Source organism: Microdochium trichocladiopsis (genome assembly GCF_020744255.1).
Source record: "Microdochium trichocladiopsis strain MPI-CAGE-CH-0230 chromosome Unknown B0I36scaffold_3, whole genome shotgun sequence".
In the NCBI taxonomy this organism is placed as follows: domain Eukaryota; kingdom Fungi; phylum Ascomycota; class Sordariomycetes; order Xylariales; family Microdochiaceae; genus Microdochium; species Microdochium trichocladiopsis.
The window spans coordinates 3376562-3401487 of NW_025763546.1; the positions used below are offsets into that span (position 1 = coordinate 3376562).

At 56.4% G+C, this 24926-nt stretch overlaps 10 protein-coding genes across 10 annotated transcripts; 4 read left to right on the forward strand and 6 right to left on the reverse strand.

The window, feature by feature from the left end:
* Positions 1-182: 182 nt before the first annotated feature.
* Positions 183-1649, reverse strand: B0I36DRAFT_373025 (uncharacterized protein; the record flags this gene model as incomplete). Its single annotated transcript, XM_046160158.1, has 2 exons — positions 183-678; positions 733-1649. The coding sequence occupies 2 exons, from the start codon at positions 1647-1649 to the stop codon at positions 183-185; spliced, it is 1413 nt and encodes a 470-aa protein (XP_046015734.1).
* Positions 1650-3489: 1840 nt separating this feature from the next.
* On the forward strand, positions 3490-6626 carry B0I36DRAFT_421347 (uncharacterized protein). The gene is made up of 6 exons (XM_046162179.1): positions 3490-3856; positions 3943-4077; positions 4141-5009; positions 5074-5409; positions 5469-5648; positions 5708-6626. Exons 1-6 carry the CDS (start codon positions 3720-3722, stop codon positions 6169-6171), a joined length of 2121 nt encoding a protein of 706 aa, XP_046015735.1. The 5' UTR covers positions 3490-3719; the 3' UTR covers positions 6172-6626.
* Positions 6627-6670: 44 nt separating this feature from the next.
* On the forward strand, positions 6671-8489 carry B0I36DRAFT_318785 (uncharacterized protein). The gene has a single exon (XM_046153338.1). The coding sequence runs from the start codon at positions 7106-7108 to the stop codon at positions 8294-8296; it is 1191 nt and encodes a 396-aa protein (XP_046015736.1). The 5' UTR covers positions 6671-7105; the 3' UTR covers positions 8297-8489.
* On the reverse strand, positions 8439-9935 carry B0I36DRAFT_95016 (acyl-CoA thioesterase II). Its single transcript, XM_046163639.1, has 2 exons — positions 9471-9935; positions 8439-9403 (listed from the first exon to the last, which is right to left on the reverse strand). Exons 1-2 carry the CDS (start codon positions 9786-9788, stop codon positions 8582-8584), a joined length of 1140 nt encoding a protein of 379 aa, XP_046015737.1. The 5' UTR covers positions 9789-9935; the 3' UTR covers positions 8439-8581.
* Positions 9936-10789: 854 nt separating this feature from the next.
* Positions 10790-13809, forward strand: B0I36DRAFT_238685 (MCM2/3/5 family-domain-containing protein; the record flags this gene model as incomplete). Its single annotated transcript, XM_046149631.1, has 3 exons — positions 10790-11061; positions 11118-13587; positions 13681-13809. The coding sequence occupies 3 exons, from the start codon at positions 10790-10792 to the stop codon at positions 13807-13809; spliced, it is 2871 nt and encodes a 956-aa protein (XP_046015738.1).
* Positions 13810-14334: 525 nt separating this feature from the next.
* On the reverse strand, positions 14335-15145 carry B0I36DRAFT_95032 (uncharacterized protein). Its single transcript, XM_046163640.1, has one exon. It carries the CDS (start codon positions 14975-14977, stop codon positions 14435-14437), a length of 543 nt encoding a protein of 180 aa, XP_046015739.1. The 5' UTR covers positions 14978-15145; the 3' UTR covers positions 14335-14434.
* Positions 15146-15313: 168 nt separating this feature from the next.
* On the reverse strand, positions 15314-19250 carry B0I36DRAFT_347388 (uncharacterized protein; the record flags this gene model as incomplete). Its single annotated transcript, XM_046156563.1, has 3 exons — positions 15314-18489; positions 18561-19038; positions 19191-19250. The coding sequence occupies 3 exons, from the start codon at positions 19248-19250 to the stop codon at positions 15314-15316; spliced, it is 3714 nt and encodes a 1237-aa protein (XP_046015740.1).
* A 1273-nt stretch (positions 19251-20523) lies between these two features.
* Positions 20524-21667, reverse strand: B0I36DRAFT_318795 (mitochondrial F1-F0 ATP synthase subunit F of fungi-domain-containing protein). Its single transcript, XM_046153339.1, has 5 exons — positions 21457-21667; positions 21334-21348; positions 20986-21136; positions 20813-20878; positions 20524-20755 (listed from the first exon to the last, which is right to left on the reverse strand). The coding sequence occupies exons 1-5, from the start codon at positions 21502-21504 to the stop codon at positions 20730-20732; spliced, it is 306 nt and encodes a 101-aa protein (XP_046015741.1). The 5' UTR covers positions 21505-21667; the 3' UTR covers positions 20524-20729.
* On the forward strand, positions 21668-23190 carry B0I36DRAFT_318797 (ETC complex I subunit conserved region-domain-containing protein). Its single transcript, XM_046153340.1, has 3 exons — positions 21668-22129; positions 22362-22472; positions 22622-23190. The coding sequence occupies exons 1-3, from the start codon at positions 21903-21905 to the stop codon at positions 22929-22931; spliced, it is 648 nt and encodes a 215-aa protein (XP_046015742.1). The 5' UTR covers positions 21668-21902; the 3' UTR covers positions 22932-23190.
* Positions 23191-24846, reverse strand: B0I36DRAFT_318802 (ran binding protein in the microtubule-organising centre). The gene is made up of 4 exons (XM_046153341.1): positions 24616-24846; positions 24467-24540; positions 24060-24255; positions 23191-23849 (listed from the first exon to the last, which is right to left on the reverse strand). The coding sequence occupies exons 1-4, from the start codon at positions 24616-24618 to the stop codon at positions 23376-23378; spliced, it is 747 nt and encodes a 248-aa protein (XP_046015743.1). The 5' UTR covers positions 24619-24846; the 3' UTR covers positions 23191-23375.
* Between the last annotated feature and the right edge of the window lie 80 nt (positions 24847-24926).

Below are 24926 nucleotides of genomic sequence, written 5' to 3' on the forward strand. Positions count from 1 at the left end.
TCAAGCAATGAAAAGCCGCTCCCAAAATGCCGGGCTCCTGGGCATATTTCCAAATCAAGTAACAACAACCAATGCTCGCTCTAACGCCAATCCAGGGTATATATGTTGTTCGTTGGCCATTATCTTCATTCAATTATTGAAAGCCCCTGCGGTGCTTCCTGTGCTCCCCTCTGTGGGCCTTGTCACATCCACATCATGTTGCGACTTTGTTGTCGATTCTGTTGCCATAAAGGTCGGTGGCCACCACGAGAAGGGCTTGGCAGCCTCTCCATCTCATCCGAATCTGACCCAGCACGTCCTTGGTCGCCTGTGCTGCTGTTGCTTGGATTGGCGCTGGCTGCGGCCGCTAGAGGCCATCGCTCTGAGTCCTCCTGAGATGAAGTCTCTCCTATTCTAGCACTCGCATACGCCTGGGAGAACTCATCGATCTCGCGCCCTCGTCCGTGAGCGTTACCAGCATCATAGTCCTCGAATCTTTCCTCGACGACGGGCGTCAATCCTGTGCCTACTGCCAACATAGGCTGTTGATGGAATGCCGGGTGCTCCCGCAATGGAGGAGGTACCATGGGCATCTGGCTTTCATTTGAGCGCCGTGGATAATCCTGGCCATGTTGGTACTGGTCCTCGTCGCTCCAAGACGGCAAAGGTGCAAATGCTGCTCCGTGATTGCCCATGGGACTGTTCTTCGTTAGCGAAAACATTCCACGAGTACAAGATGCGTACGGCACATACCTGATGTATTGTGTATCGGGTCCGGTGGGGGTGCGACCTGGGCCTTCGCGAGAATTCTTGCGTTGCCTCAGGATGAAGAATGCAGCAATACCAAGCAGTGCCACGCCGGCCGCACTGCCAAGCGTCGCGCCGATAATCACGGCGTTTCTGTTGTTGCTGTGCTCGGCAGGAGGGTCTTCCACGGGAGATGTAGCAGCCTCGCCTGTCCCGGACTCTGTAGAACTCGAGCTCGTTTGTGATGTTGAAGATTGCGTTTTTGTGGATGATATGGATGCTGACTTGCTGGTGCTGCTCGAAGAGCCAGTGCTTCTTGTGCTCGTCCCTGAACTGGAGCTAGCAGAACCAATTGTCGTGGGTTCTGACAATGAGGACACTTCCTGAGTCAGCTGCATACTAGACGCTGGCAGGTCGAGAGCAGTTGTGGCGCCTTGAATCGAGGTCTGAACCGTGGTACCGAGGTCGGAGGCCGTGCCACATCCGTACTGGTTGTAGCCGCCTGCGAATTCATTCTTGTAGCAGACGTCTGAGCCTCGACACGTGTAGATGTACGGGTTGACTACTGTCTGTGGTGGACTGTTGACATCTACACAACCGGTGTACACGCCCGCCGTACAAGGCCCATTATCCGGGCAGCAACCAATGAACCCATGGCCCTGATCAAGAACGCAATGCGAACCAGCCGAGCACGTCGCTGGAAGTGCCGAGTCGCCTCCGATGTAGCCGCATATCGTGTTAAAGTCCTGGCGCTGCAGGAGTTCGTATGGCAGATTTGGCGCTGCTGTAGGCGCCAGCGGCCATGACACCAAGTCAAGCTCGGGATGGTCGACCGTTGAAGTCTGCCGGGGAAGTGCACCGGCCCGAGTCAACCCTAATATCGCCGAGATGAATATGGCTGTAGTGGTCGCCGGAGGTGGCATGCGGAGGAAAGTGCTGCGTAGGGCCAGCCGAGACATTGCGTACTCGGCACGACTGGCCTTGCAGCGCAGTCTCAAGAATGTTGGAAAAGTCTCGGGGGGGAGTGTCTTTATGGATGGCGGAGCGTTGCTTGACTCTGTCCTGGGATTGAGTTTCTGGTCGTGCGACCCGCGCCAATGGAGCGTATGGTTCGGCTGAGGAGATGCTAGAATCGGGGTGCAGGATGGGATGCAGAGATGCGGAAAAGCAGGAAGGCTGGAGACGGTGTCGACGACGAGGGTTGCTGCGGGTAGTTATTCAACAAGATGCTGACCAGGGCCCCTGCTGGCAGTGTCTACGTGCATTGGGGCGAAAAGCAGGCGCTACAGCATGGGCATCGGGGATCATTGTTGCTCGAACGAGTAAGAGCATCGCAGTACGCAGCTCGAGGCCCACCAGGGGTACTCGAATACGACCACCTGCATCGGCGGACGGCAAAGGCTTCCATCAACTCACAGCGGAGGACTCCCGCCGCAGAGCAACCACCTGCCTGGCCCCCAAGGTCCCGACGCCAGCCACTTGCGCGACACATCGTCTCGCAGGGCACACGATGCAAGACTCGCCAGTTCGTTCAGGGTCAGACCGAGACGACGATGCCAAGTCCATGCAGAACGGAGATCAGCCACGCGAATGCCCTTCGCCTCGGCAGCGTCACCCAGGCCAGGATCCTCTGCCAACAGAACCACACCCGAGCTCGATTCGCCTCAATTCAGCAGTGCGGGTGATGATGCAACCGGACGGCTGTGGTGTTGGCGGGATCTGCGGTTACAGCCAACGCCTCCGCATTGGCCCCTGGCGGGTGGCTGACGACAGTGGCCGAAAAGCACGCTCTGGACCGTGTCTGGCGCACAAGGTTCCGTCCTGTAGCCCCCGCATGCAATCTCCCAGCTGGTTGGCGCGCTTTTTATAGCACTCGACAAGGCTCTGGTCTTCTTGGGATCTTGCTGTTGTGCTTCTGCACAGCCACAGCCTAACCAGTACCGGAGGAGTCCAGCTCGGTCGAGTTGTAACTAACTGCAGGGTATTGCCCCAGACTTGGCACGGGCACCAACTACCATGACGCTCCAGGCCGACTGCCGGCCCGCTTCATAAAGGTTCACGAAAACGCGTTTGTGCAAGAAGAAAGCTAGCCACCCAGGTACTGCGCGGGCCAAACCAAGCAGAGAAACGACAGTGTGTCTCCAGCATAAGCTCAAACGCCTCGTCTCGGCTCGTTTGTAATAAGCTAAGATCTGGCCGCCATAAGCTTGTCGGACCTGCGGCCGTGGACTGGCAAAGTGTGCGTAGTAAGACACTGGATCGACAACTTAGAATACTTTCTTCACGCCGCCGACCACCGCTGTCAGCCATTGGACATGCTGGGACGCTGCAGAGGATTTCCATACAAAAAAAAACATGTGCAGTCTAGCACAGATACAGTGCTTTCAGAGACATAAAACCATGAACCACGCAGCTGGTGTTCCGTAAAGCAGTCACGACATTTTGCGGTGAAGTGCACCATTTCTCCCTCCTGTGAACATTGCTGAAACGATTCCTTGGGGTATGCATGCAACCCTTGTAATACTTACAATTCGGCTGGCGCCGGCCCTCTCTGACCATACCATCAATTGGAACATGGAGTGCCCAGAATGGCGATCCAGGCGACTGTGCTCTGTCCTGGCATGCTCACAATGCTGTATCATCACGCAGAAATACTTGGCAGCAGGCGGCCGACGTTAGTGAAGGGCGCTGCGCCACTGGATTGCACGGGCCTGGCTTTGGACGAGCTTGTTTTCCAGCCTCCACCCGCTAACGTTTAGACCTCACGGACCCTTGCCATACCTGAGGAGATAGACCAGGTCCTCGTGGAAAGAAGGGGTCCCTGCCGTTGCCCAGTCGGCAGATTCTCGCGCAGTCAAGCAGCAACAGCTTCAGGCTTTCTCTGCCCATCTCAATTGAGCCTCAGCTGCCCTGTCCGACGACGGCATCTCCGCGCTGTGGTCAGAGGCTCTCTACTCTAGAGCGTCGCAACCCCGCAAGCAAGCACCACCACGATGCCTATCCGCGTCAAGTCCAAGCCTGCGCCAGCATCCGAGGCCCTGTCGCCTCGGTCGGGCTCGTTCTGGCACACTGAGCTCCCCGACATTGACCATGAAGATACATTCCGGACCGTAGTCAAGAAGCTCTCGCTGTGAGTACAGCACTGCCCGCCAGGCGTGCTTACGCAGCCGGCCAGCCAAAGACCGCCTCATTGCTGACACGCATACGATGCTGCAGGTACATTGCCGACGTGGTCTACACGCCAAGCACCTTCGAGCAGCTGCGGACAACTTCGGCAGGAGACCCTCTCCGCACTCTGACGGACCATCTCAGCCATCACGTAACCAACCCGGCGATTGTGAATGCACTCCTGTAGGGACCATCATAATGTCATGGGCAACAGGAACCACCGTATTTGCTGACCCTGCTGAACAGTGCTCTGCGATGGCACTACGGTGCTGGCAACGATGAGAGCCACGTCTCCGAGGCCCGGGCCAACGCCTGCGAGATTGTCGCATGGCGCTTCTTGACCCGCCTGTCGGAACGTGAGGCTGTCGAGTTCTGCTTGTACGAGATCCCCGAGGACTGTCCCAGCGGAGCGGTCTCGCTCCACGGCGACCTGGCCGATCCAGAGGATGGCACCCCTAGGGATGAACGTACGGCGCTCCTGGGACATCACCACACCAACAACGGCAGCATGGGTCACTCCCGCCCGGATGAGCGGCCTGCCCATGCCGTGGCCGGATCTATGCGCAGAAGCCAGCTGCTGCAGTCGGTCTCCAAGCTGACAATGAGCATGCATGCTGGTGATGACGATGATGATGACGACGACGAGGAGGAAGACCCAACGGCCCCGTTCAAGCATCTCAACGCCCTCGAGATTGCAGCCATCGCCGACGCCAAGAGGTTCCTCAGCCAGCACGTCGTGCAAAAGATCATTACCGGCATTTGGAATGGCGACATCATCTTCTGGGACAAGTTCTCGGTGCACACAGTCAAGAAGCCGCGCTTCTACAACCCGCGCACCGCCGATCCGTTCTCTCGTCTCCGCGTTCCAAAGTATCTCAAAGCCTACGAGGTCATGTTCTTCGCCAGCTTCCTCGGCTTGTACTACGGTGTGCTGATCGAGCAGAACAAGACTGGTCTTTCAGTGACTCAGGCTTTGTGGTACATCTGGTTCGCGGCCTTTTGTTACGACGAGATTAGTGAATACCTAGATGCCGGCTCCATCTTCTACGCAGCAGATGTATGGAACGTGTTCGACATGATCATGATTGGCATTGGTCTTGTGTTTATCGGTTTGCGTAAGTCTGCCTTATTGCTTTCAGAATCGACTTTTTGAGGCAAGCATTCTAACTCAATCTTCAGGGGCGGCTGGGCTGTACTACGAGGATAGGCGTCTGATCGAGAGCGCTTTCGATGTCCTGTCTTTGGAAGCATTGTTCATGGTGCCGCGGATTTTTTCGATCCTGAGCTTGTCTCCCTACTGGGGAACACTGATTCCCTGCCTGAAAGCGATGGCCAAGGACTTTATCAAGTTCATGGTCCTGGTAGTCATTGTCTACCTTGGGTTCTTGACTACATTCTCACTCATTGGCAGAGAGAGCTTTGGCTTCAGCCACATGGCCCTGATCGCGACCAAAATTTTCTTTGGCTCAAGCTACCTTGGCTTCGATGTGATGGAGAGGATCGATCCCATCTTTGGTATGTTAGGCCGCACACAGGGATCTGGGGTCACGCGAAATCTAACATTGCCACTCTAGGGCCTCCTCTTATGCTCATCTTCATCACCTTGAGCTCCATCCTGCTCATGGGCAGTCTGACTGGTATGCTGAGCAACAGCTTCTCCCGGGTGATCCAGCACGCGCGCGAGGAGTATTTGTACGTGTACAGCGTATACGTTCTGGAGGCGTCCACATCCAATCGCCTGACTCACTTCTACCGTAAGTCTTGGTCCTACCAATAGCCGGAAATAATGGTGCCGCTTACATGGAAAACACAGCGCCTTTCAACCTCCTTGCACTTGTCCTGTTCCGCCCTATGAGACTCTTCTTCCGCAGCGAGGATATCCGCAAGGCTCGCATTGTGCTACTCAAGGTCACGCACGCCCCGATTGTGGCCCTGATCCATGCCTACGAGTTTGTAGTTTCGAAGCTCGGCCAGGGCGGTGGCTCCAACAACTTCCACGGCCCTCGTGCCAAGACCTTCCGCGGCAAGGCCTTACGCCGTCCGGACAGCAGACCCCAGTCTGGCAACCGCCCGAACCTGCCTTCGTCCAAGCCAACGGCCAGCGGAGAGTCTATCAATACTCCGGCGCCACAGAGGCACGAGTCTGAGGAGGATGTTGGAGATGCGCCTTCAGACGTCGAGGTGCGCGTTGCCGAGCTCGCGGCAAAAATTGACCGTCTCACTACCCTTGTGCTGAGCCTGCAGAATGGGGCGGGTCTTGAGGCTGTGAGGACTTGATACGCATATCGCGACGAGCCTGGTGCTGCCCGCAATGGCGCAAAGAGAGGACGTGAAGCCTTGCATCTTGCGAGGCTGCTTTGAACCAAGCCGCTGGGTCTATCTTGGAGAGTTTACCGAGCTTGCATGATTATTAGGGCGGAATGGGATTGTTCAAGTTCCGGACATGAAAGAGACTGGACAACTGAGATTGAATACCATGGTCGGGAGCATTGAACGAGATCAGATCAGGTGATCACATAAGATTAGTTACATGACATGAGAATTGAAGCATTGCATCTATGGATACGGAGGACAGGTTGGAAACTGGCTGATGCGGGACCTAGCACGCCGACCAACCTCTGAAAGATGATTCACACGAGAGTGGACCTCCGGAGTCCTCGTATGGCGCCGACTCCTCGTATGGCGCCGACTCCTCCTCCGCCTCCGCATCTCGGAGATTTGCTCCACTTCCCAGGACCCAGCTGCGCGCCCTGTTGAAGACATTCTGCAAGTGACTCTTTATATGAGCCAGCCTGCCTCTGACCTCGGCAGCAACCCTGTAACGTCAGTCTAGTGCAGTTTTTACTCATTTGTCTGCTTTTCACGGGCTCGTCCGAGGAACGGCGTCGAGCAACACTTTCCCCCGCATTTTCTCCAAGTTCCCCTTTGAGACTCCTGCCGGACTGTAGTTGAACGTGCTGTTTGACTGACAAATCACCAATACATCCCCTGCGAGTTTACGGACTATAACTGTCCCCCAGCAACACTCCAGACTCTGCACATCACGGGGAAAGGCAAGCGTCGGCACTTCAGAACGTTTTTCTCTCGAAGAGGAAGCAGTTAAGACCAGGAAGAACATAGCTTGAAGGTCGAAAACCCATGGGAACAGGAAAACAACTCCTCTCTAAAGCAGAGCCTCGCAAAAACAAAACCAAAGACAAAAACCAGAAAAATGAAACTCCCCTTTGCAACCCTGGACGTCTTCACGTCGACCCGTATGCAGGGCAACCCGCTCGCCGTCGTCACCGTCCCGCGGCACCTGCGCGACAAGCTGGCGCAGGCCGACAAGCAGCGCATCGCGAGGGAGTTCAATCTCAGCGAGACGGTGTTCCTGCACGAGGCCGGCGGCGGTGGGGACGACGACGCGGAAGGGACAGCAGCAGCAGCAGAAGATGGAGCTGGTTCTTCTCCCGGCAGCCGGGGGAGGAGGAGGATCGTGGACATCTTCACTGTCGACCGCGAGATCCCGTTTGCGGGGCATCCGACGATCGGGACGGCGGTGTGGTGCTTATTCCACGAGGATGGGAAGTATAGCGGATCTTCTGCTGCTGCTGCTGCAGACGGAGGAGGAGTACCGGCGCTCGATGCGTTGATCACCAAGGCTGGGCCGATTGGCATCACCACTTCTTCTTCGACTTCCTCCTCTGGCAGAAGTGTTGCCAGCGGCGCCGAGCTCGGTGGTGAGAGCACGGCCGGGCAGTTTGTCAGCGCGAGCATCCCGCACAACGTCCACATCCACGAGCACACGCTCGCCGATATCCTGAACATCTCCTCGCCGCCAAGCAACGACGGCCGCGTGCCCGAGGTCGAGGGCCTATCAGCAGACCCGGCGATCCGGGCCGCCGAGCTGGCGGCCCCCGTGGTCAGCATTGTCAACGGCATGACGTTTCTGCTGGTCAAGCTGAGCAGCCTGGAGGCGCTCGGTCGTGTGGCGATCTCTGCGCTGGACTATGCCAAGTTGAGCCCCTCTGCTGCTGGAGAGAAGAAGTTCTTGCTGGATGAAGGGTGGAGAGATAGCCTCGTCGCGAGGTATTACTACGTCGATGTCCCGGCGAATGGGAACCAGGCAGGGGTGGGGAAGGAGGAAGACGTGCGACACCTCAGGACGCGCATGATCGAGTTCAACATGGAGGATCCGGCTACAGGCAGCGCGGCGAGTGCGCTGGCTTGCTACCTGACGCTTGCAGGCGGCACAGGAAAGAAATTTGTCATGACCCAAGGCGTCGAGATGGGTAGAAAGAGCGTGATCAGCATCGAGACGACGACGAAGGGCGCCAGCGGAGACGGCGGAAAGGTCGAGATCGGCGAGGTGCATCTGGGAGGCACGGCGGTTGTGGTCATGAAGGGCGTCTTGACTATCTGAACCTCATGCGAAAGACGTAGCTGCGGAATACCACGGAGATGCTCACAAAACAGCTTAAAACAACGCATGGCACAAATTCAGTCATTTTAGAGCTTTCTAGCATATGACGTTTCCACACGATTGGTGAACACCAAAGCCTAGTCATTCTACAGCCCCTCTGGCAGCAATGACGACACGGATGGATCAGACGAGACTGTCAGAAGATTGTAACCTGTGAAACTCATTATGCTGACTTTGTTTGTGATCAAGACTCTCGCTCGCTAATTGTCATTCAGAGATACACCCTTATAATTTGCCTTGGCGCTCACCTTCCCTCCACTGCCTCCTGATGATCCCGTCCTGATACTCTGTCGCAATGTGTACGCCCGCCGGACTCCACAGCTTGCTCATCACTATGCCCCTTCCAGCTTCGAGCCTGGGAAAGCAGACCTCCTGAATCCACCACTCGTCCTCGCCGTACTTCATGACCGCGTCTTCCGGATTCACGTGCACTACAAATGAGTAGCTCAGACTGGCCGCTCTCCCAAAGTCGAAGCCGAAGCCGGCATGGTTGCCCAGCATGAATAGGCTGTTGCGATCGGCCTCGAAGGCGTGGCACATGATGTGCATGCTCGAGCCTGCAGACTGCGGCAGCGGCGCGAGGAGTCGGTACAGGAGTAGCTCACGCCGCTCGTGTAGAGGCTTCCCCTTGTTGTACTCCCGCATGTCGACCTTGTGCATATGAAGCCCAGGGAACGTGCCGACTTCGGGCGTGGGAAGTTGGGCGTTAACACTATCGATGTCGGACAAAGGAACGGGATCCCACGCTGGCGGCGGTCTCGAGCTGAGGATGTCGTGGAATCGTTTCTGCGCGGGTTCTTCCTGGAGCTTTGCTTGCGATACGCCTGCCGGCCTGAATGATACCAGAGCGGTGAAGCAGACGGGGCCTAGAGGTAACCTCGAATCTTCGAGGGGAAAGACGCCGCGACTCAAGTCAGTACTGGGCCTTGTGGGCTGCCGAACGGTCACAATCAAGTTATGGAAGCCGGCGTTGGTGGCCAAAACCTGAACCTCATAAATGAAGGGCCTATCCGCGGCTCCGGCTTCGGCAAAGTAGCCATGCACGGTCTGTATGTGATGATTAGTATATGAAATGAGGTTGAGCTATTAAACGAGCATCGGTGGTTCAGCTTACATGAATGCCATACTGTTTTTTGGGAGCATCCTCGTCTGACCTCGCCTGGCTTTCTTCAAAGCACTTTGCCGCAACCAGCCCAGATTGCGCGTAAACATGTCCTCCGTAGGTTGCAGTACCATTGAAAGGCACAGGCCGGCCAGGCCCGTAGTCCTTGCGGTCAAAGGGCAGGTCAGCGCCTGTTATCCATGCAGGCCGTACGCTCATGTAGCGCTTGGTAGATCCTTCGTTGGCGGTGCGGCCGTGGGCAGGCCCGAGCTCCACAAAATCCAATGCATCGTGAAAGGCGAGCCGCCCGCCTAGCTGAGACGAAGACATGCCAGGTGCAGCAAGGTGCCAAACCGTCTGTGAGTTGGGGCCGATTTCTTCGAAGCTGAAGTTCTGTATCGCCTACTGCATTGAGCATGAGCTGTGGACGGAGTAGTTTCCGATTTTGGGGAGATGGGATATTTCCTGACAGGTCTCCCTTTGGAATTGGAGATTTGCCTTTTGGCTGTGCGTTGTTGATGATGGGAAGACCTCCTGAACGATGATGTTTGGCCTGATTAGTGGGTTGGGTGGACAACCACAGATGAGCCGAGGCGAGACGGGACGTGCGGCAGGCCCGCACGCTTTCTGGGGTAAGTAAGCGCACGTACCGGGGGTCCTTCTTGACCTGGCCGCGCTGTCCCGGACAGGTTGGGCTTGACCCTCAGGCTCCAGATGTCGACGTTCCCAGGCCTCTAGCGATGGACTTCCTTTCTTGGCGCGGCTGGACTCAATCTGCCGTGGTTTTCGGCTCTCCCAAATCTCTACTTACAAGTCATCTTCAACACATTTCAAGGCCGAATGAACGACAGGCGAGAGATCATGGCTGTAGTGGCTTGACATCACAATCAGACGTAGTTGGTAGAGTCAAAGCACCGACAACATTGACATGGACACTGGTGTGCCTATGTATGATGGAACTTCAGCTGGTCTTTGCCGCAGTCCAAAGTGGTTTGCACTGCGTGGCTGTACCCACGCACAGGACCTGACCAACGTTAGTGCCGACCCTGCACAAAAACCACTTTACGCGTCCTTGACGCGCTTTGACGCGCCGTGACATCCCTGGCAATTTCCACGCTGGCCCCGCCGCCCCTCGATGCCCGCCTGTTGCTGTGCCCACCCGGCCACAACTCGAGCCTCAGCATCAGATTCTCTAGATTGCGCTTCCTGACACTTCTGCCCCGAGTTGACCTTGTGCCACTGTGATACCCCATTTCCACTTCCTATTGATACATATCACCCGCTGCTGGTTTCGCCGCATCACTGCGGCCTCCCCAACCCCATTCACCGCCATGGCGACTCCAAGCGACAGCGGTTTTCTCATGTCGGATGCCTCACGGGCAGCGACCACCCCGAGACCAAGACAAGGCCAGCGAGGCTCATCGGCACGCCCGCGGGGCCCTCCTTCGGAAAGCCTGGGTGCTCCAAGTGACGATGAGGCCGAAGGCTTCGCAGACGACCAGATCCCCGGCCGCAGGAGGCGGGGTGACAACTCAAACATTCCCCGCGTAGAGGACAGGATCGGTATCACGGTCCAGGAACACTTTGAGAACTTTATCGAGGAGTGAGTCTCTCGGCTACCACCAGAAGACTACTATCATCTAACAGCCATGCGCGCAGGTTCATCGAAGCTCCCTCATCCTCGGCTGCACCGACTTCGAGCGCCGTAACAACAGACAAATACTATGTCGCCCAGATTCACGGCATGCGTGTCTACCAACTCTCCACCTTCTACGTCAACTACGACCACATCGCGACATATCAAAATGGAGGCTTGGCCAACGCCATCAACAGTCAATACTACCGATTTCTGCCATACCTGACAAATGGACTGCACAACATGATTGCCAAGTATGAGCCTCAGTACTTCCGAGAACATCGCCAACCCACAGCTTCGAGCAGCATGACCACATCGGGGGCCAGTCAAGCTGGTTCTGCCAGCCAATCCGAGCTGCAGGGCAGCAAAACTGCCAACCAGCAGACGGATAAGCTCTTCGCCATTGCCTTCTACAACCTCCCGCTCGTCTCGAGAGTGCGCAGCCTGCGCGCGAAGAACGTCGGCCAATTGCTCTCAATCTCGGGCACTGTCACAAGAACCTCTGAAGTTCGCCCAGAACTGTCGCTGGCGACCTTTATTTGCGAGGCTTGTAAGAACGTAATCCCAAACGTCGAGCAGACCTTCCGCTACACGGAGCCCACCCAGTGTCCCAACGCCGAGTGCGGCAACCGACTCGCGTGGCAACTCGACATCAAGCACTCCACCTTCGTCGATTGGCAAAAAGTCCGGATACAGGAGAACAGCAGTGAGATCCCGACAGGCAGCATGCCCCGGACAATGGATGTCATTATGCGTGGTGAGATGGTTGAGCGAGCCAAGGCTGGTGAGCGCTGCATCTTTACTGGTGCCCTGATTGTGGTGCCAGACGTGAGCCAGCTGGGTCTGCCTGGAGTGCGACCTACAGCTGTACGGGACGAGAGGCCAAACGGTCGCGGAAACGATGCTGGAGGCAATGGTGTTTCTGGTCTCAAGGCCCTGGGTGTGCGCGATCTGACCTACCGTATGGCATTCTTGGCTAGCATGGTCACTCCAGACACATCCACCCCAGGCCAGAGCGCTACTCGCCAGGTCAACGACATCATCAACCAGCTCACCTCTGCTTCTGCAGAATCTGCCGACTCTGCGGAGGAGGCTCAAGCTGCGGTCCTCAACTCAATGACGCCGAGTGAGATTGAAGAGCTGCGAGACATGGTTCACAGCGATCACATCTATGCACGTCTTGTCAAGTCTATTGCGCCAATGGTGTATGGTCACGAGATTGTAAAGAAGGGTATCCTGTTGCAACTCATGTCTGGTGTTTCAAAGACGACTGCCGAGGGCATGGCGCTCAGAGGTGACATCAACATCTGTGTCGTTGGCGACCCCTCAACTTCCAAGTCACAATTCCTCAAGTATGTCTGCTCGTTCGCGCCAAGAGCTGTGTACACATCCGGAAAGGCTTCTTCCGCCGCTGGTTTAACGGCAGCCGTTGTGAAGGACGAGGAGACGGGCGAGTTCACCATTGAGGCTGGTGCCCTCATGCTAGCTGACAATGGCATCTGTGCTATCGACGAGTTCGACAAGATGGACCTTGCGGACCAAGTCGCCATTCACGAGGCTATGGAACAGCAGACTATTTCTATTGCCAAGGCTGGTATTCAAGCCACCTTGAACGCCCGCACCTCTATCCTTGCCGCTGCCAACCCTGTCGGTGGCCGGTACAACCGCAAGACAACCCTGCGGTCAAACATCAACATGTCCGCGCCTATCATGTCGCGTTTTGATCTGTTCTTCGTCGTCCTGGACGAGTGCAACGAGGCTGTAGACCGTCATCTTGCGGAACACATTGTTAGCATCCACGCCCTCCGGGATAACGCTATCGAACCAGAGTTCAGCACAGAGTGCTTGCAGCGGTATATCCGGTTCGCGAGGACGTTCCGGCCTGAGTTCACATCGGAAGCCAAGGAGCACCTCGTAAAGAGGTACAAGCAGCTCCGTGCCGACGATGCTCAGGGTGGAGTAGGTAAGAACAGTTACCGTATCACAGTACGTCAGCTCGAATCTCTGATTCGCTTGTCCGAGGCCATTGCCAAGGCGAATTGTGTCGAGGACATCTCGCCATCTTTTGTGGACGAAGCATTCGACTTGCTCCGGCAGAGTATCATCTCAGTCGAGCACGACGACATTGACATGGACGAGTACGATGATGTCGCCGAGGACTCTGCCGCGCTTATCGCTGCTGCTGACGCTGCCTCCGGCGCGGACGCCGAGGGCGACGCGGCCATGGCCGAAGCCAGCGCTGATGCAGGCGAAAACGGTGGCGCCGCCGGGAAGAAGAAGAAGACGGCCATCACGTACGAAAAGTACATCAGTATGGTCAATCTGTTTGTGTCAAGACTTCGCGAAGACGAAGCGTCAGGAGCTGGCGAAGGCGTGGGAGGCGAGGAGCTTGCACAGTGGTACCTCGAGCAGCAAGAAGACGAACTGGATGGCGAGGAGGCGTATCACCAGGAGTTGGCCGTTGCCAAGATGGTACTAAAGAAGATGGTCAAGGTATGTTTTCTGCCTTTTATCCTTCCCAGACACTCGCCCCTAATTCACCGCTGTTCGCGTGTCGTACTAATATACATGTGCCAATCACAACAGGATCACATCCTCATGGCCGTGCAAGACGAGTCCACGACAACGGCAAGCAACGCCAACGGCACAGGAGGCCCGACGCTGCAGAATGTGACCTATGTCATCCACCCCAACTGTGCGGTGGAGGAGGTATGAGCAGGATAGATGGGGGAAAGAAAAGGGGCTGCTTTCCGCTCATCATTGATGATGTCCACGATCTGAGTTCATATTTGGGTCTGAGAGGAGTTTGTTTTTCTTTCTCTGTGTGTGTGTGTGTGTGTGTGTGCGCACATAATTGATGTATGAATCGTATCGTGGCTTTTGGGAGTCGGAGCTGGCCATCCGCAGGTTATAGAATCCGCATGTGGCAGGAGTATGGCAGCACAGAGGCAGTGTTTACAATAAAATATTTTCACGAGCCAGTTTTCTTCGCCCAATGCTCCAAGAAACCAGTCAGGACAGCCTTGCGCAGCTGAACGTGACCGTGGTTGAGGAAAGGTGGCAGTTAAGGCAGGATGCGCCCTTGTCCTCCTTTTGCAGCAAAGCCTTGACTCTCGTTAACAGGGATTTGCAAAAACGCGCATCCTGGAGGCTGTGACGAGCGTCGTCCACTTGTCAATACGCCGACTATGCATACACGTTTGGTTTCAACTTTCGTTCATTGTCACGCATGTTCGCAAGTTTTCTGAAAGAGAAAGATTCATTTCCGCGAGATAAAACAGAAACAACTGCATACAACACTCGTTTTCCCGCCCCTCCTGTCCTTCATTCCTATGTATCTTCATGTGGTGCAGCTCGCTGAGTGCAACCAGGAAGAAGTAAACGCAGGCACGAGTGGACGCAAACAATCGAGCTCGTGCATTATCCGGATCCTGTACCAAAGCCATTTCCCATGACGTCCCTCTTCGTGAGTGTTTTTTTCCGTTGCAAATGTGATGTTCACCAAGTTGACTGGCGGACCCTGATTCGCACCCAGATAATAGCAGACATCAGTCTGTCGTATCTTGGTATCAGGATCCCGCAGGAGATGACCCTGAGCCGAAACGGTTGTATATGAGTTTCGGGTTTTGTGGATATTTCCTCGGACATCTGCTCGGAAACAATGGAAGGTGAACTCCCATGGTCCCCGAGAAAAGCTTGCAAGTCCGCAGCATTGGTTGTTTCGCTCCATGGTTGTATGCCAGTAGCCTAAGATTCGTAATGTCCCTGCCAAACCCATGTACACGACATGATGCAACAAGTAGTGCTTGTTTTGCGTCCCGAGTGGGAGACGTGACGTACATTTGCTGAGTTGCGAGTCGTGGAGAATAGGGAGAAAGAACATTTTGACGATCCCTCAAGTGTTGGCAGTATGGCCATCTTTGCTTTCCATGGGTGGTGGGATCGTACAGCTCCGGCACAGCGCATAGTCCTAGCGCGCTCCCCGAAAGACCTCAGATGAAAATTGCGAAATCGACAAGTAAGCCAATGCCTGTGGGCCTCGGCTGTAAAGCACTGAATGCCTCGTCCTGTTGTACACGACTCTTGTTGTGAAAGTATAAAAAATAAAAGGTGCTGTGCTTGAGGCGGTGGTACTGTCCAACTGTGAGACACACTTAGACAACTCTCCGCCGTCGTAACGAGCGGAGAATGCCGTCACCAGGGATACACGTCTCAAGTCTTAGTTCTGAGCGGCTGGTGTTGAGGATGGCTGTCGAGACCATGCCTCAGACCGAGACCGCAAGCTTCCGCGCCCGCCACGCGAGGCCTTTGGCCTGTCAGATGATGGTCCTGCTGTGCTATTGTTGGGGCTCGGACCTTCGAGGATACCTTCACGACCGCCCCGCTGGCCACCACGAGGAGTGTGCTTGTTGCCGCCTCGACTACCGCCACGCCGGGGGTTGCTACGCGTTCGACCGCTGAAGCCAGAGCGACTGGCAACGTTGAACTGCACAGTCTTGACCTCGGGCATGCCAGGAGCCGAGACTCGGATGACCGATTGACCCTGCTCATAGTCAAAGCCGAATCGATGTGGCTCGGCGTTGGTGGCATGAACCCGATATTTCGGAACCAGCGGCAGCCAGTTGGGATTGACGGCATGCCACATGGCTTCCGGGGCTTTCATCGGCAGATGTACTGCGGGGAGGGACCCCATCTCCTGTTCCTCGAAGCATTCCTCAGCCATCTCGCGGCTCGTGTAAGTGCTATCGTCCGAGATCACAGAGCTGGCAGAGGACAGACTCGGCAGTGAGACATTCGCCGAGCGCGAGCCATGCTCCATGGAGATCCTGCTAGTCGAGTCCACGGTAGGGCGCGGGGCCTTTCTTCCCATGAGACTGTTAATCTTGTCCTGCCAGTTCCCTTGAGCCTTGGATTCGTTGCCGCGTTGACTCTGGCCCTGACTCCGAGCGGCAGCCACTTGCGTCAGGCCTCGAGCTGCTTGTGGGACGGCCGCCGCGGCTGCGGCGGCAAAGGATACCGGTGTCGCTGGTTTTGGTGGCGCTACAGGCGTCGCCGGCTTAGCTGCAGCTGGTGGCAGTTTCACGACGATGGGTCCCCGCGGCAGCGAGACATGTGGTCGGGTAGGGTTGCCTTCGTATGCTGGATGATCCTCCATGGTGGGAGGTGGTGGCGTTGGCGATCTTGGGCGATGGTGATGCATTGGTCCTTCGTCCAGACGAACGTCCCGTGTCGGCGGAAAGAATCTTGAGCTACTGCGCGACTGCGACATCGCCGTCGCAGCATTTGGACCAGTTGGTGCGACCTGGCTAGATCTGTGAAGATCCGAGGGGCCACCGGGCACGCCGCTGTGCATGTATACGGAGCTTCCTGCTTGACCTCTTCTGCCGTCTTCCTCCATCTTGACGGCGCGCCACGTCTCAGAGATCATGGGACCATGATCAGGGTTGATGCCCTGTTCTACAAGTCGCTGCAGCCGTGCCTCTTCCTGAGCACGGCTCTTTTCGCGAATGGCCTGATCGTCGGCTGCAGCATCGTAGTTCTGCCACAGGTTCCCAGGCGCCTGTCTCTGTTGTGCATCTTGAGTGCGGGCGGCACCTCGAGGCGGCCCAATCGGTGCAAGGCGAGCAGACGAGCTCTGTGTGGCTGGGTTGGCGGCCTGTGCCTGCGATACGCTTCGCGGAGGGGCGATCGGTGCCGGACGGTTGGCGATGTTCGGATTTGTCGGGTTGTGAATAGAATGGCCGAGATCCGCGATGAAAGTTCCATTGCCGAGTGACCGGTCATTACCAGGCGCTGCCCATACATTCCGTGAAGAATTCGACTGATTGCCACCCCAGGATGGGTATCTCTCTGCGCTTTGTGGCGCGTCGAGCCATGGTGCAGACGTCTGTGATCTGGGCGCTGCACTGGGCTGAGGTAAAGACTCAGTCTCAGCGCCGTCTGGTCGAATTGGTTGGCCCGCCGTGGTACCATTGACTTGATTGCTGGTCTCAGGGGTAAGAGCATCCGCACTGACATTCGTTTTGGCATCTGAACCCGATGACGGGTTGGCCTGCGCTTTATCTGCCGGTTTGGTCCTGGCCAGGAGAGCCTGGGGCACGTCCTTGGCTGGCTGAGAAGTAGCATCCTTTTCATCCTTCTTCGTGCTTTTGCGTTCAGGCGCAGGCCCCATGGCCTCTAGCTTCTTCCGAATGCGCTCTTTCCGCGCTTCCTCTTCGCGTGCCTCGTCCTCATGACGGCGTTTGATGGCAGCTTCACGTCGTTCGCGCATGAGCCTCTTCTGTACTTCAATTTCATCTTCGACCGGTACTGGTGGGGGAACAGGCGCAACTGGCTCCTGAACTGCATGACTGTGGTCCATGCTAGCTGGGACGGTGTTCGGGGAGGACCTGTTCTGCCAAGGTTGACCATGCTGGTTGGGTGGCGCAGCCACGTCAGGACCGCCAGACATTGAGCCAGAACGCACATGCTGAGGATCATGTGGACCGGGTATGTTGTGCGACGATCTCTCGAGGCGATACGCGAGCCCGCCACTGCCGCCACTAACGTTTGATGAGCCGCGACGCCGCCCGTATGGGCCTTCCGCTCCGCTGTTTCGGCTCGTTTGGAATGCCGCCGAGGGCTCGGCTGGTCCTTGAGTGTCGTGATGCGATGGACGCTGCAGAACAGAAGGCTGTTGCCGGCCATATCCTCCATCAGGTCTCGACCCGCGTCTGTCGGGTACGGGTTCATAACGTCCCGAGTGAGAATTGAAAAGTTCCCTGCCCGAAGTTGCATTTGGTCCGTCTCGCCATGGGCCGCGACTGAAGTCGTCCGCCGCAATTTCCTTGGTCGGCGGGGGAGGCGTACGAGTCTGCATACCGTCTCTACGCTGGTATCCCTGTGAAGCGCCATGGGCTGGTGCGTCGAGCACGATGGGTGCGGTCTTGTCGACAGGTGGCAGAGGAGCCCAGGGAGATTTGGCGGGCTGGGGTGGCGCCGGGGGCTTCGCAACAAAGACTGGCTTCTCAGGACCGCCCTTCAACACCAGGCCCTTACCAGATGCAAGAACACCGGGTTTGATGGACGGAGAAGAGACATTGCTGGTGGGTGGGACTGGGGACTTCGTTTTCGGCGGAATCTCGATTTGCCTCGGCGCAGGCGGGGCAGCAGCAGTGACCGGCGCCGCCGGTGCAGGTATAGGGCTCGGCGCCTTCTCGTCAGCCTGCGGCAGCTTGATATGGGTTCCATCAGTCCATGTTATAGTGTCTGGATCCCATTCCTCGTCGTCATCAATGTCGGCCCAGTTGGACTGGCCACTATCCTTGTCGGGCCCAAGTCTGTCTGCAAGGTGAATCCCATACTTCAACTGTAGCTCCTCGTCTGTAAACTTTTTCGGCTCGGGCGGAGGGACGGCTAGAGATCAAAAGTCAGTAAGGTGTTGTCCAGAGGACCATTTTTGGGCTAGCTCGCAGATTTCGGCATACGCTGGTTCTTGTTCCAGACAGAGCTGGCACTCGGCGCGACGGGTTTTCCATTAGGTCCCAGAGCCTTGTTGCTGCCACCTATCCCAGATTGCGACTTTGAAACAAGCTTCAGTTTCGAGGCAGAAGAGCTCGCATTCCCTGGCGCTGGGGTGGAGGAGGCGGAGCCTGCGGCAGAGTCAGGCCTGGACGTCGATGCCGCTGCGCCCTTGGACGCAAGAAATGTCCTGTTGACCGACACAGACTTGAAGCTCTGGGGCTTCTTGACAGTTGAGGAGTTGCGCGCATGGCCTTTGTCATCGAGTTTGGATTTTGACGCTTCAGTGTCGGAACCGCCGCTTACGCTGACTTCGGCTGACTGCACAAGCTCATCCACAAGTTCGGTGATCTGCTTGTTCTCGATCTCGTCGTGCGACCCATTTACGGGTGGGCTGGGTGAGGTGGCATTGTGGGGATCCGAGTCGATGTAGGCGGCGTGAGACTGTGGTGACGAAGAGAGGCAGCGTTAGTTTGAATGCTCGGTGGTTGCGCGCGTATGGCTGAAGATGAGAAGAAGGCGAAACACGCATCCTTCGGCGACGGTGGAAGCGCTCTTCTTCGGCCTGGGTCTCGAGCTGGGAGAATTTGACTTACGGACGAAGGCTCAGTTGGAGGTACATCGACAGGGTTCGTAGCGGTGGCTTCAGCAGCCATCATCCACTGCCGGTGGTCAAGCACAGGTTATTGAAGGGAGTCCGGAGAGGTCTTGCTGTCGCGGGCGAAAGATCTTGTCGGCGCTGGAGGGTTGTCGCGGATGCGCTCTGGTCGGTCCTTGGAAATGGCGATGTGCTTCGCTGGGCTGGTGTGGTGTGGTGGTGCCAGCGGCGGGTGGGAAAGGTGGTGGTGGTGGTGGGCATGCCTGTTGGCCCGGGCAGTGGCCCATCGGGTCGTGGCTGGGGGGGAGCGCGCTGGCCGCAACCGAAAGCATGCCCAGGTATTCCAGCAGCGCCCTGCCAGGCCGGACCGAGTCACACTTGCACCTGACCTCCAGGGCCGCCCGCCCAGGTGCCCAGGTGGCCTCGAGGCAGGCACAGCGGCACAGTGCATGGACCGTGCTCGCCCGGCTGACTTGCCATGTTTCCAGCATGCAGCAGCCACTGGAGCTTTTTAGGGCAGACGGTGCAGATGGGCGCGCAAGCCCATTTTGTCCAGGCTGGAAAAGACACGCTACTCGTGCCAATATTGTGTTTGGAACCACAACAGTTCATCCTGCGGTCTTGGCCCAGCCAGCACGTGTCATAGTGAGTAATATTCAGCCCCCTCAGGTAACGCAATGAGCACACTGTCAATATAGAGAGGCCGCATTCACCTCCCTTTGAGTCGCCAGCCTTACCCAGCATCAGCATGTACAGCATATTTTTAGTGAAAAGATGGCTCCACCGGCGACGAATCGTCCGAAACGAAGCACTGGAGGCGGCTGAATCTGACCCCAGTAATCCTTGCTTTTATTGTGATTGCCGTCGATGATAGGACTATCAATTTCAAACTGTAGCTTTCAAGAAATCGACTCGACACAGGCCCCCTTCGGTAACCATAATTACGCGTGCCTCGGTATTTTAGCACATGCTACGTACACAGCTGGGAAGAATGTTGGGCGGAGCGGGTGAGCGGCACACAGAAGCCGCGGGCTTGAATGGCACAGCCGGAAGCTGAGAGGCTGCCAAGCTAGTGGTCCATCCTTTCTCATTGCTTATTCTTGAGACGGAGAAACACCTGGAAGTAGCCTGAGGCTTGCTTGCTCTGCTGCTTGTGACCGTGCTTTTATTGTATGTGACTGAACTAGCTCTCTAGTTTCATAAGACTATTGACGTACCAATCATGCGCTTGCCTGACGGGCGACATGACGCGGCGGTCTTCACAAGGCGACCTGCACGAGGGTTGCTGGTCGAAGGCTTCTTTTAAGACCCACGTTTCTAGGACATCGAGGTGTTCATGCAGTAATGCAAGAATGTTGACAAATGGGACATGGTATTCAGGGCATACGCCCCCTTTCAATTCTAATACACGGCGGCTTAAGACCGGCAGTGCTTTTTCGAGCTTCTGTCCGGCTTGCCTCCTCGTCTTGTTTATTTACAGACTTTGATTTTGTTCTTCAACCACGTTCCTACACTCATCCACTACAGCCGCGTTGGCTTAGTGGGCGTTGTTCTTGTGGTGGCCTGTTTCGTATGATTAGTGACGGGTTTTGACATTACACAGCGGAAAGCAGAACTTACGCAGGTGGAAGTAGTAGGTCATGGGGTAGCCGATGACGAGGATCAGACCGATAGCGTGGATGATGGCTGTTTTGCGCGAGCATGTCAGTCTCGGGTTCAACTCCTGTGTGCCAGATTTCGCGGGGTATAGCCACGACGGCCACCCCCCGAATGGACGGAACTGTGCGACGTACGCTTGGCGGTAGGGTTCTTGCCAAAGTGCTTGGCCTGGTATCTGCCGAAGAGACCGGTGGGCTTGACCTCGGGGGCGGGACCACGGGGGAGCTTCTCGTAGAAGCTGACGACACGCTTCATGCGGACGGCATCAGGAGCAGCGCCGATGGCCTGAGGAGCGCACGGTTAGCATCATGGTTCTTTGCGAGCATCGTGGGCGCCTCATGTCGTCGATTTCTTGATAGCTAAGTCGCGCAACGATCATTCGAGTGGTATGGGCGCGCAGAGTGTGGCGTGACGAAATCGGGAGAGGTGCGGGAAAACCCGGTACCGGTGGACGTCGGGACGGTAAGCAGGAGAGCACGTACAGTAGGCGAAGCAACCTGTTGCAACAAGATATCAGCAAGACCGAAGAATGAGTAGAGTGGTATATGGCGATATGCGGCGCCGGAGGGCTGGACCCGAGGCCGGGGTTGCGGAGGAGGACTCACCTTGGGAGGGATGAGGGTCGAGAGACCCCGGCGGGCGACGAAGCTCATGATGGCGGGCGGGTGCGGCGTGAACGTCGGCGGGAAGATCAGAGGTCAATTGGGGGTCGTTGGACGGCGAACCTCAATCGACAGGAGGTGGTTGAGACGATGGGGTTGGTGATGGAATCTTTCGGAGGGCGAGAGCTGCGGTCGGCCACACTCGAGGACGAAAAGAACTCACTTCGAGGTTAGCGCGATGATTTGCCGCACTGGCCAATCATACCCCGCCAATTCATGACCGCCGGACCCACCACAACTGCCTCGCACCTCGACTTCGAGACGATGCAATCATCAACGGCCACAGCAAAGAGCTTGACGCTTGCTGCTCGATTGCCACCAGACCACACCATCAGCCACCGTTCGATCGTCGACTTCCTCGACGACATTCGAAAGAGGAGCCCGTCACCATGGCCTCTCTCAGATCCGCCTCCGCCGCCCGGCTGTTGAGGGCCGCCGCCCCTCGCACAGCTCCTGTCTCCATGGCCCAGCGACGCTTCAAGACCACAGACGTCGACCGCACCGGCGCGACCAGCATGGCCGGCAACACCGAGGTCGCGAACCACGTGCCTGCCGTACCCCAGGAGCGGTTGCCAAACTCGCCTGACTACGGCGTCCATACCGACAAGGCTACCTCGTACGTCCAGATTCTGCGGCAGCCACGTCTTCCATTACCTCCAGCCGCTTGAACAGCAATGCTTCACCTCTGTCGCGGGATCAGAGAGTTCAGGACATCGCCGGTCTGATTCTAGCCATGCGTTTGGGGTGCAGCATGTGGCACATGATTTGGGCTGGTGGACAAAGGCTGCGTCTGCAGAAGCAGGTACAATTGACCATAACACGGCTAACTCAATATCGTCTGGATTTAGAACCTTCACCCCCGTTCCCAAGCGTGTAATGGATGGCAGTGAGGACGTCGACTCCCTCCCTGCCGCCGTGCTCTCTGGTGCCCCGATCGAGCTGCAGGCCAGAACCGTCCGGTATGCTTTTCTCACATACACCCCGATGCTCCATCCAATCATCACGCTATATGCTTTCCCCCATTGGACATAGCCAGTCTCAACCAGAATAACACATCTGCTCGACCCTCATCACCACGTGCCATGCTAACCTTGGCATTTCCCGATAGCATCTACAAGCAGGCCAAGCCGGCGACACAGTCTGGCTCCTGGGGCGCGCACCACTGGCGCATGGACTGGGACGTGCTGGCCAAGGGCCACCGCTGGGAGAACCCGCTGATGGGCTGGCAGTCGTCCGGCGACTTCATGCAGGGCACCAAGATCGAGTTCAAGACCAAGGAGGACGCCATCGCCTTTGCCGAGAAGCAGGGCTACGAGTACTTTGTCCAGGAGCCCAAGGAGCGCGTCATCTCTCCCAAGGCCTACGCCAACAACTTCCTCTACTCGCCCGGCAAGCTCAAGCACATCCGGACCAAGTAGATCGACTTCGCTGGGTGGCTGGAACATGCTATCGCTTCTGCGGCCGTGGGACAATGTTCTTGGACGAGAACAGCCATGCATATGCTACCTAGGTAGACGAATAGGCACAGGCAGTGCTCCAGGTCTCACTTGTCGCCTTGTTCTTGCACTAGAGTGAGGCAGGCATACCTTGTACATATATAAGACAAATGATTCTTGGGACATCGCTCGCGCACACAATCCAATTTGTATTCATGCACCATGTTGAGTCTTGCAATTATATTCCATTGAGGCGTACGCACAAAAGTTTTGATTGAATTGATAACGCCGGAGAGAGAGACCCTAATGAATTCCAGTTCCCGCTTGCCCCTAATTTAAACGCCTTGCAAACACCCCCAAAAGGCAAAAACTCGCTGCCAGATGCCAATGTGCACAACAAAACAAAGGCCAAGGAATCAATCACAGTTACGCATTCATCGACATTGGCTCGTCATGGCCGTTCTCGTGCCTCAGAGACTCCTCGGCGTCAAGACCAATCTCGATCCGGGCCGGCAGGTCCTTCTTGGTCTCACTGCGCGCCGTAACCTCGCTCCACACCCGCATCATCACGAGCTGGCGGATCGCAGCCTCACGCCGCTGGCTCTGGCCATCGAGAATGGCCTTGTTGACCTGGTCGGCCACAGCGCGGCGCAGGCTCGGCTGCAGGAGCGCGGCTAGTGGGGGATCAAGGCTGTCATGCGGGAACACGAGCAGGGTCATGGTCTTCTCCAGGTCTTCCAGATACCGAGCATTCTCTGAGGCACGAGGACCCAGCTGGGACGTGGCAAAGTCGAGAGCTCGTGTGATGTCGCCTCCTGGAGTGGCTATGCATGTCCTGATGAGTTCAACTAATTGCAGACGCAAGACGGCAAAGTGAAGATCCTTGTCTTCATCCAAGATCTGGAGTTTGCCCACGTTAGCACTACGCCATGCATGGCAAGCTTTGTGGAACCGAGCATAAGAGGTAGTAAGGAGGATGTGTGCTCATAGAAAAAGTGGTTGTTCCTCATCACCAGTCCGAAGACTATATGAGTGGTGCATGTAAAACTCGTGTTCTAATCATAGCGGGAGGTTGTGGCAGATGTGCATGTGCGCGTCATGGTGACTTACGGATGGGTCAAGATCATTCAGCTCGTCAATGGCAGCCTCGATATCTCCACGATGTATGGACGCCTGTATCCGCTGCCTTGCCTGGATATCTGACATGTCTTGTTGTGGTGGGAGGTTCGCCTCTGCCGAAAACTTTGCGGCGGCATTGGGATAGCCAGCGACGGTCAAGTAGTCTAGTATCAAAGCATTGATGTCACTGCGCCGCCTGTTAGCTGAGTGTCTACCGTTGCGCAGTGTAAGACGGTGAAGAGGAAGTTCGGCGTAGTGTGGTTCAGAAATGAAGAAAGATAAAATCTTTATCCGCATGTATGTATTCTCGGAGAGATTCCCATTGATTATTCGTTACATCATGTTGAGGGCGGCCGACGAGAGTGTGAAGGACAACTGGACAGAGGGAAGATGCTTACCTTTTGGGGGTCTTCACGTCCTGCACCTGTTGCGAGAAGAGATGCAAGGGCGTCGTGGTGGACGTAGAGGAAGTCTGCAGACGTCAGCAGAGGCTCCGCGATCAGGTCGCAACGAGGCGCCCGAGGACGATTGGCCACTCTGAGCATACCATTTTGCTGCGTCGCAAGCAGTGGCAGCTTCACAGCTGCCTGGTCACGGATCGAGGATGATGCGCGATAGCGTGTCTAGAAGGGCACGTCCTTTACGAGGATCGACGGGTGACAATGTACGCAGAGAGTCTGCCACTTGAACCGGCAAGGAAAGAACGGTAGTGGTCGAGTCGACGGATCTGCGTGAGGCAGGCGAATGGCAAGCAGACGCGAGGCTGTGAGGAAGAAGAGAGACGGTGATGAGGCTCCGTCGGCCCCGGTGCAGAAAACTCGACGTCAAGAGCCGCGAGCAAATGAGGAGCTTTGACCA